This window comes from Penaeus vannamei, chromosome 39, assembly GCF_042767895.1.
Source record: "Penaeus vannamei isolate JL-2024 chromosome 39, ASM4276789v1, whole genome shotgun sequence".
NCBI classification, from domain to species: Eukaryota; Metazoa; Arthropoda; class Malacostraca; order Decapoda; family Penaeidae; genus Penaeus; species Penaeus vannamei.
In genome coordinates, this window is record NC_091587.1 from 20,072,492 (window position 1) to 20,082,335 (window position 9,844).

At 38.0% G+C, this 9,844-nt stretch overlaps 1 protein-coding gene across 3 annotated transcripts in view; it reads left to right on the top strand.

Moving 5' to 3' along the window:
- The window catches only part of LBR (lamin B receptor), a 12,849-nt gene continuing 3,005 nt past the window's right edge, over positions 1–9,844 (top strand). The window contains exons 1-10 of one of the 3 annotated variants that reach the window (XM_027375540.2): positions 1–140; positions 5,644–5,807; positions 6,548–6,865; positions 7,086–7,322; positions 7,473–7,644; positions 7,846–8,141; positions 8,344–8,433; positions 8,611–8,762; positions 9,301–9,428; positions 9,574–9,696. In XM_027375540.2, coding sequence (XP_027231341.1) covers positions 5,649–5,807; positions 6,548–6,865; positions 7,086–7,322; positions 7,473–7,644; positions 7,846–8,141; positions 8,344–8,433; positions 8,611–8,762; positions 9,301–9,428; positions 9,574–9,696 — 1,675 coding nt within the window. In that variant the 5' untranslated portion in view covers positions 1–140; positions 5,644–5,648. Of the gene's footprint in view, positions 141–1,656; positions 1,834–5,643; positions 5,808–6,547; positions 6,866–7,085; positions 7,323–7,472; positions 7,645–7,845; positions 8,142–8,343; positions 8,434–8,610; positions 8,763–9,300; positions 9,429–9,573; positions 9,697–9,844 lie in introns of those variants that run through there. The other 2 variants (XM_027375526.2, XM_027375549.2) reach the window with 2 other exon arrangements.

Consider the following 9,844-nt stretch of genomic DNA (forward strand, 5'->3'; position numbering starts at 1 on the left):
ATCTGTGTTTCATCCCTGTGTTTGTTTAGTGTAAACATATCGGTAGTTGCTGCTTATCTCTTCGCGATTGTGTGTTAGACCTCTGAAGTGAGGTGGAACTTTATCTGCGGTTTCTTGGACACCATTATTCACTATTGAGGGTAAGTCCTGTCACCTGGGGTCATTGAAGGGGGTCAGGTCATAGCTATTACAGTCGGTGCGGGGCTGTTATTGTCCGTTTGCCTCTTCCTCTCGGGGGTAATTAGAGGCTAATTGCTGTATCCACATGGGTTTGTATCTTGTAAAAATACGTTAGAACTGGAAGATTTAGGTTTACATTTTCAAGTTTAGTGGGAACATAGCCAACCTACGAATTGTCTTTTTGTGTATGTGTCCATATACCGCCTTTAGTTCTTCTTCATGCAAGAAATAAGTGTTTGGGCTAACCAGTATGATCGGAATTTCTCTTTTTTTCAATATTTCATAAACTTGATTCTCCGCGGGGCAATGGGCATAAAGCAACCGCACTTGGCTATTAAGTGATTGACACGTTCTGCGCCGAAAGTACCTCATCTCCTGTATATAGAACAGTGTCGGCTCATAAAAAATAGAAGGCCGGGACCGACTGCCGCACCAGACACCATGACCTACTACTGACCATCGCATTCCAAGAGCTCCGTCCGTCTTGCAGCGTAGTCCACACGAAAGGGAGGGGCGGAGGGAGACTCAGAGAAAGGAGAAATATTCGCCGCCACGCTGCAGAAAAGCATGGTCGGGCGCGCATTGTTTAGTCGGGCTTGTGCTACGTTGCCAACTTTACCCGAAAGAGGTTGCCAGAAGAGCTCAGAGTCCGCTCGATCAACCGCCGTCTAACCGTCAACGCAAAGTGTCCTTTGCGTCCTCCTTGCATGTAGTCACCAATGCCACATTCCTCCGCTAGTCCTCCGTGGCACAAGGTTGAACAAGATGCCACGACGGGCTTTTTTTGATGAGGTGTGTGTGTTTCAGAGACGCATGCCGTTTCTCTTTTAAATATTCCGTTCCTTTCGCTGTTAATCAGCTGCTATTGTTGGAGGTGCTGAATTTAATTGTGTATAAATTTTGGAGCTGTTACTGTGCCTAAGAAGACGCTGACTGATTTACATCACACAACCAGGCTTGATAAGAACGATGTCTTTCATTTTATGACGACATATATTTGTTTTTCGACAAAAAAGCGGTATCTTCGAGGGACTGGTCAGACACTGTTAGGTCTTTGAAAAGTATTTTTTCCGTGAGTGGCTTAGTCCTAAGCTCGAGGGGCAGGATTATTAGTACCCAGCCCCAGACTCTATACCTGGAATGTTAACAGGCCCGTGGCTTCCATACGGACCTGTTTATCCACGCACCTGGACATGCTGACCTTGTCTGCATAAGCGAGTCTTGGTAGTAGAAAAAATATGCTCATGGTTTATGAATGAGGCATCCCAGTAAGAAAGTTAGATTGAAATAAAATATTTTCGTAGATAAGTTAAAAAATCACACCACGTCAGACAGACACAATATGTTGCGCGACCAAATTCCAGGAAAAATGAAATGACTAAGAAAGCACTAAAAGAACGTCGAGCATTCCGAGTGCTAAAACATTTACCGGACGTTCAAGGTGGAGTCTGGCAAGCGTCACTATCAAACTATTATGAAAGCGGGCTTTCACGAGTGGAGCAGGCATTTCCCTTGACTGCCCGTCCTAATTGGTATCGTTTGCATCACGAATCTCCGTTAGTCTCGTCCATTAACCCAAGTCCTGGGGTCATTTTAACACCGGTCAGGAGGGAGAGGAGTTGTCCAAAGGTAGATGAGGATGTGAGGCTTCCGGTAAGTGTTATGCGATACTCGAGTGAATGCACGTGCGAGAAAGAGAAAGAGAGGGAAAGGGCCTCGCGGCTCGATGGTTGGCAGAGAAAGCCGTTTGTCCCACATCCTGTCATTATTTTACAGTACTCATTATGACCGGCACGGCATGAATAACTGCCTCTGTGGCTTTTTTTTCCAAGGCGTGAAAACCATTCCAAGGAGTGGCATGCTTTTGCGTCGCCTTTGAAAACATTGCACCAGTGTCAGAAAATAAAATAGTTATCTGGAAAACAATTTTTATCGCTCTTGTCTTTTCTTTTATTAAATCATATTTTACCACCGACGTCATCGCAGCAACAGTCAGCGAATTTGAATTTAGTAAACGCCGAGATTCACATTACTGGCAACTCGAGAAGTAATGTCATAGCCATTTAGAACTAAGCCCACAACACGTGTTCGTGAGCCTGCAGTGTTTACAAAGCTTTTGTTTTCACTTTTTTTTTTAGTATGTTTCCTTCCACCTGATAAAGATTGGAAATAAATAAAACCGTAACGAATTCTTGAACAGTTGAAGATATAGTGAAGACGGCAGTTGAGTTAGGCCCCCCAGTGGAGAAACTTCAAATCAATACAAAAAACAAAATATTGCAACAAGTGGCATTGTTTCCCCGTGCGTTTATTGCGTGTTCATGTGGAAAGAACAAACAGACGCGTCATAAAAGTATTTTTTCTGAGCTCTCTTATAGCGCTTTCAGATACAGCGGTTACTACTAAGCGTTAAATAATTCGGTAGAAAGCGTTCCATTCACTTTAAAAAGAGACCGTTACACAGTGAGAACACATGATACATTATCCACGCATACTTTATAGATCTCGTACGACCCCGAGTGTTGCTGCCTGTGATGCCTTTTCGATTATGTAGCATCTTTCGTACTTTACAACACAGATATGTAAATAGGAATAACTGTACTTTGCATAAATGCTGTCCTTGCCCATGTATGCTAATATTTTCACCGCATAGTATTAATAATGACGTAATTAACTAGAGTTCCATATTAAGGGTTCAAACGGCAGATGGGGCTCTGACCTTCTCCGGGTCCCGATAGCCCGAGGGAGGCCTTTAAACATGTACTTATGCATAACTGTTCCTGGCACATCTCTCTTGGATCCTCAAGTATGAATGGCATAAGTCTCACAGGAGATGTACTCGCAAACAAACAAACACGATGTGTACTCCAAGTCACACGCGCCGGGTGTTTTGGGGGGGAGGACCCGTGTAAATATAGTCCCATGAGCCCTCACGCAGACCTCAGGGGGGAAAGAGGCAGATGACATCGAAGAATGCGAGGCTCTCCTAATACCCTTTCTGCTCCTACCGCTCCTACCCCTCTCGGAGCCTGGTGCGTTTCGCTTTGACATTGTCTGCCCGCCTGCCATGTCACACCTTCTCTCGTTACAACACCCGGGACGCCTCACTGGGCCGTCGATATCGTACAAAACCACAACCCAACTAAAAGTTACAATGCATCGCACCTGGGGTTTCCATTGGACTCTCGGAGAGGAGTGTTTGTAAATAATGTGGCAAAGCTTCACCTAGTAGTAAATCACAAGAGATTCACAGACACAAATAGACTCCTTTCTTACGAGTGCCAAGAAAGGGGTCCGGGCGACAGACTTCCCATCTGTGAATATTCGTTGCTTATATACACGCCACTGTTCGTCATTGTTGTTATTATTGCCTCTGTTTTGATGTTCTGGTTATTATAATTATTCTTATTAATGTAATTATTTTCTTATAGCATTCACCATCGTGATGATGATGATGATGATAATGATTATTATTATTATTATTATCATTATTATTATTATTGTTATTGTTGCTGTTATTATTATTATTATTATTATTATTATTATTATTATTATTATTATTATTATTGATATTATTGATATTATTATAATGGAAGTTAGTAATTATTATCATTATTATTATTATTATTCCTATTATTATTATCATTACTACTACTTCTACTACGTTTGCTACTGCTACTAATGCTATCACTACTCCTTCTGTTTATTGTTATTATTATTATCATCATTATTATCATTATCATTATATGTAATACCGCACGCAGCCTTTACTAAACTTGATAATACTGCGGTTATAAATATTCTGTTATTATAATAAAATTATCTATATATATAAACAAAATATCAGATAAACTGTCCAAATATAACCTGAAGTTACTGTTTGCAAGTTATGTCGACGACTGGCTCATGTTACGGAGGCCAAGCGGATAAATATTTACTCAAATAAGTACGAAATCATATTTTATAATAATTTCGGGTATGGCATGTTCGATTGCCTTTTCTTGTGCGTAATATTAGTTTCATTGAGACCTTACAAATGAATCGACAATGTTCATCGTTGTGTGTGATCAATAGGGATGATAGCGCTTTGAAAAAAAAAAAAAAATCAGCATCAGATATCCAAGTGCCTTCATATCGTATACCAAATTCCCAACAAAAGTAAATAAATAGTTTCCTGAAACTATAATTAGCGGAAGATTATACGCATATTTACGTTCATTTGTGTAGTCGGACATAGATAGCACGTTTCAAGGATTCACATAAGCAGATATTTCCAGGAATCAATACAAAAATCAGGGTTGCGTATTGGAGATTGTCATTCCGAATACGCGTATATTTACAATGTATTCTGGAATGTGTATTACAAGTGTTAGTCCTTTTATTTACTACAGGATAATCGGCCTTATTTGTATTTTTATTTTCACAGCAATACATAAAACATATATCAAGGCAGGTTGGAGTGACGATATGACAGATCACAAATATAAATCACAGTATTTGCATGTATTTTAATTTCGCGGCCTCCGAGACCGTCTGTTTCGACGAAAGTACGCCAACCGACATGGAACCGTTACTGCGAGGGTACATAATGATACACTTCGGGCTCTAATGATGACTTGTATTACTTGATTATAGGCCTAGATGAGGGTTCGTAAAGCTTATGTCCGGTAAAACCAAGTCGGCTCGTTCGACGATGAACAAGGGACAAAATCTTGGTGGGAGGTGTGTTTTAATTGACGTAGTCCTTGAAAATACCTGTTGACAGTGATCGCAGCATAAGTTTTTCCGTTTTGAAGAGTTCATTCCCCAGACTGGGGCATGTTGCCACTAGGTGTCATTCTACTGTATGGCGTGACATTGGCGTGTCTTGCTTTTTCATATCAAATTACTAAAACATTAAATTTCTATTTTTTATCAGTATCTCCTATGTAACTGGGATTTTTTGTTCAGTATGAAAGTACAATCATAGCTGTCAGAAGTTTAATGCTTGCATATTTTATAATCACAACTAATTGCTATATATACTGACAGAATGGAAATTATGTGAAGCTTATGCTTCAATATGAAGGTTTTAGAAAGATAAAAAGAAAAACTTAATGAAAATGTACTCTCGGTGTATAACAATGCTGCATTCATTAACATTCAATTTAGTTTCAAAGGAAGGACTGACAGTAATGATGATATGAGTTAATTTACAGAATGAAAATAATTTGTACATACAGCATATCATTGTATCATCATACCTCAGAATTAGGTAGAAATGTATGATTATGGAGATTTTAATTCAGCTTAAGGGTTATATGGTGATTTCTAGAATGGGATGAGGAGGTGAGGAATCAGTGTTTTATTACTGCTTTCATGAAGAATTAGTGTTTTAGGAAGGTTTGCCAATTAGTAATGAACCCGGTTTTATATACTGTTATCTTTTTGTGTTATACTTATTCCTTTTTTCTTTTCTTGCAGGAAAAATGGCAAAATTCAAAGTTAATGAAAATGTGATGGCACGCTGGCCCGGCTCAAACTTGTGGTTTGAAGCAAGCGTTGTTGACTTCAATGATATTGAATACCAAGTGATGTTCAAAGATGATGCCAAGTCTGAATATGTTGTCAAATACAGGGATGTTAAGGTAAGTGATGGAGTTGAGCCTTTTTAGTTGTCTGTGTTTGGGTGACAAAATGTAAAGAAAAAGTAACAAGTGGAGTATGCGACAGAGACAACATCTGTAGATTTAGGTAATAGGACCATATGAATTGGTGTCTCAGCTTTAGCACTTTGGAAACTGCAATAAGGCACTCCATGGATATTCTTTAAGAGGTTGGCCTGGTTCCATATCTGATAATTAATTGTCAGAGATACATGGTAGATCTTTATTTTCTTTATTGGAGTGTGAAGTAGAAACAGCATAATGGAACTTGCCTACATAATTATAGATTTTTAGACTTTGATAAGAGATTTTGGCCTTGTTTGTTGAGGTAGATATTTACGAGACAGCTGGAGTAGCCTCCACAACTTCTATTCTGACAGTTTGTCATTAAATCACCAAGGAGATTGAGAAATGTTTTCAGAATATACATGGTCAGAGTATTTGCTTAACTGCCAACAAGTATGGAGACACATAAACCAGTCATGCACATGCAGTGTCTGTCTCCCTAGATCAGTTATGATACCTTATATTGCTGTTTGATATATTCTATATGAAGATCACTTCAGGATTTTGCTTGTTGCATATGGTAGTATTCTTGACAATTCCCAAATGTTTTGCTAAGATGTAATAAACTGTATATATATATATATTGTTACATAATATCTTATTAACATTTCAGTGTCATTTGTAACTTAGACTATAGTGATTTCACTTATTTGCAGTCTGTTGAGCAATTCCAAAGAAGTCGCTCCAAAAGCCGTGGAAGATCTAGCAGCCGTGGAAGATCTACTGGAAGACGAAAGAGCCCGGGGAGAAAGAGTCCATCCAGAAAGAGTCCAGGCCGACCCAAGCAAATTAGAGAACCCGTCATAGAAATAAAGCCTGTAAAAACTGTAGAGCCTGAGCCAGTCCCAGTAGTCATCAAGCCAAGAACTCCTTCCCCAAAGCCTGTTATCCGTCTTGCTAGGGCCGACAAGTTTGCTCCACGAACCTCAACTCCCACAAGACAGTCTGCACGGATTGCTTCATTGGCTGAGAAGGTAAGAGGTTACTTTGCTGAAGAATTTATTTTATATTTGTTTGTTTAAAAATATACATGTTTCAGTTCTCATTTCACTGAGGTCAGGTTATTACTAAGGGAAACTTGTGTGGAGAATGCAGTTTTCCTTTTATAAATATTAGTAGTCTTGTAATCTGATTGTAACTGAATATCTGTATTCATGAATGTATTAAACATCTAATTTATTGTTTTTCTCTAAGCATGATGAAGTTGATGGACAAGTCAATAACATCAAGCCAGAAGTCAAGACAGTAACAGAAAATAAAGTTGCCACCCAAACTCTTGGTAGCCGACTATGTGGATTGACATCCTGTGTTGGAGGCTGCTTGAAGTCTGCTGCATGTGCCATTACTCCTTCTCTTGCCACTGTGAAGGCATTGATTGGCTCTTTGCTGATTGTGGCCCTGCCCTTCATTTGTAATGAGCTGTGTACCAAGGTTAGTTTAGAATTTATAGAGGTACCTGGTGTTCTTAACTATATGATAGACTATTGAATTTTAGGTCACTTAACATTAAAGTTTGAATATTTAACCAATACATGTGAATAACATTGTATCGTGTATCTTCATAAGATTATTATTTTACAGAGAAAGTGCACAATCCTTGAACTTCCAAATATGCCTCGTAAACTTGAGGTTTATTATGATTTGAGGGCAGTTGGCATTGTGGCTGCATTTATCTTAATGCAACTTCTGCTCTTCCTGATCCCCATTGGACGGAAAGTAAGCCTCCCAAATGGGGCACAAGTACGTTGCAATGGTAAGTCTGAAAGCTGAAGTCTTCTCTTCTCTTCTCTTCTCTTCTCTTCCTCTCTCACCCTCTTTTTCATCAACTGTTCGGTGTAACTTTTTTCTGCAATAGTGTTCATTCTACTTTGTTTTCAAACAAATTTAATTTAAGAAAAATTAATAATTTGTATTTACTTATTTATTTCTTATTTTTCAAATTATTGTTTTTCAGGCTATGTCTCATTAGTTGCGACTCTGTCGCTGATACCCCTCTTAATGTACCTGGACTATGATGTATTGATCGTCTACACGCTCTTCCGTCAAATAATGGCCACCACCATTGCTCTAGCAGTTCTCCTCGCTTTAGCTCTATACATCCGAGCCAGATACATTCCTGATGATGCCAAGAACCCAGCTGGTAACACAGGTGTATTCCTAGCTGATTTGTTCAATGGGCGTGAGACCTGCCCTGCCATTCGATCACTTGACTTGAAATTCTTCGCTCTTAGGATTACTGCTACTATGTGGGTAAGTTAAGGTGACATTTTAGTGTGTGTTTGTAAGTGCAGGAAGTATTCAGTGGAGTATACAATGTTTATGCATATTTAAGATGCTTATTATGTGTGTTTCTCAATTTGCTGATGATTTTCTTTTTCATCCCTCAGTTGTTTTCCCATTCTAGCTTGTAACAGCATGATGTATAAATACTTACAAATTGTTATTTTTTCAGCTAATGTTAAATGTGATAGTAGTAGTAAAGGATCTGCAGACTCATCTTGGCCTTTATAGTCCAACACTCTTGGTTGCTTGCACTTTGCAGGTGAGTTTAGTCTTCTTCTTTTTTTTATTTATCTGTTTAATTGATATAGAAGAACTAATATATTTCATTTTGGGAAGGTAGTTTGAAAGTAATATTTTCCTGTGTATGTCATTATATTCATTCAGTAAGATGTACCAGGGCTTTCTAACATGCAAATTGCCTTTGCTCTTCTTGCAGATCTTCTATGCTGTTGACCTTGTATGGTTCGAAGAATCGCTCCTGACCACTTATGAATACATGAAAAATGGATGTGGTCTGTTCTTTAGTGTTGGCACCTTCCAAACTCCATTTTTCCTGACAATCTTTACAAGACTTGTACTTAACCACAGGTGAGTTTTTTTTTTTTTTTTTTTTTTTTTTTTTTTTTTTTTTTTTTTTTCTACTGAAGTATTTAATGAATATATGAAGAAGTGGCTTTAGACTGAAAGTATTTGTATGTTGCTCTCTCTCGCTCTTTTTTTTTTTTTTCTTTTTTTTCTTCCTTTTCTTTTCTTTTCCTTTCCTTTCTCTTTTCTTTTTTTTTCTTTTCTTTTCTTTTCTTTTCTTTTCTTTTCTTTTCTTTTCTTTTCTTTTATTTTCTTTTCTTTTCTTTTCTTTTCTTTTCTTTTCTTTTCTTTTCTTTTCTTTTCTTTTCTTTTCTTTTCTTTTCTTTTCTTTTCTTTTCTTTTCTTTTCTTTTCTTTTCTTTTCTTTTCTTTTCTTTTCTTTTCTTTTCTTTTCTTTTCTTTTCTTTTCTTTTCTTTTCTTTTCTTTTCTTTTCTTTTCTTTTCTTTTCTTTTCTTTTCTTTTCTTTTCTTTTCTTTCTTGATACAGGATGTATGTCACAGACCTTTTGTTAGGAAGTTATAGATAACTTTCTCTTTGACAGAACTGAGCTTGAATGGTATATCCTGTCTCTGGTTGTTGCTCTCAATCTCTTCGGTTATACCATTTGTCGTGGATCCAACTCGCAGAAGCACGCTTTCCGGACCAATCCCTCTGACCCAGCCTTAGCTCGTCAGTATAGCTATTGTATTCGATGATAATTTTCCCACATATTCTAGGTGCTTGCATAATGAGATAAGAGGAAATATGTGATATTTATAGTGGGGTTGGTGTTGCGTAGCCCTCAACAGTTAACAATATTAAATTGGAATTTCAGATTTGGAAAGCCTGCCAACATCTGCCGGAACAAGATTGTTAGTCTCTGGCTGGTGGGGTGTCATGAGGCATCCAAATTACATTGGTGATATCTTGATAATAACCTCCTGGGCTCTTCTGTGCGGTAAGCATTCGTCCTTCATCAAGAATTTTCAAAGCAGTAATGGTGAAATAGATAGAGCTTTCCTACTGCTATTCAAATCATGTTTAACAGCAGAGGATGGAGGGAAGCAAACTTTATGGAATATTTTTATATATTTCATTTGTTTATA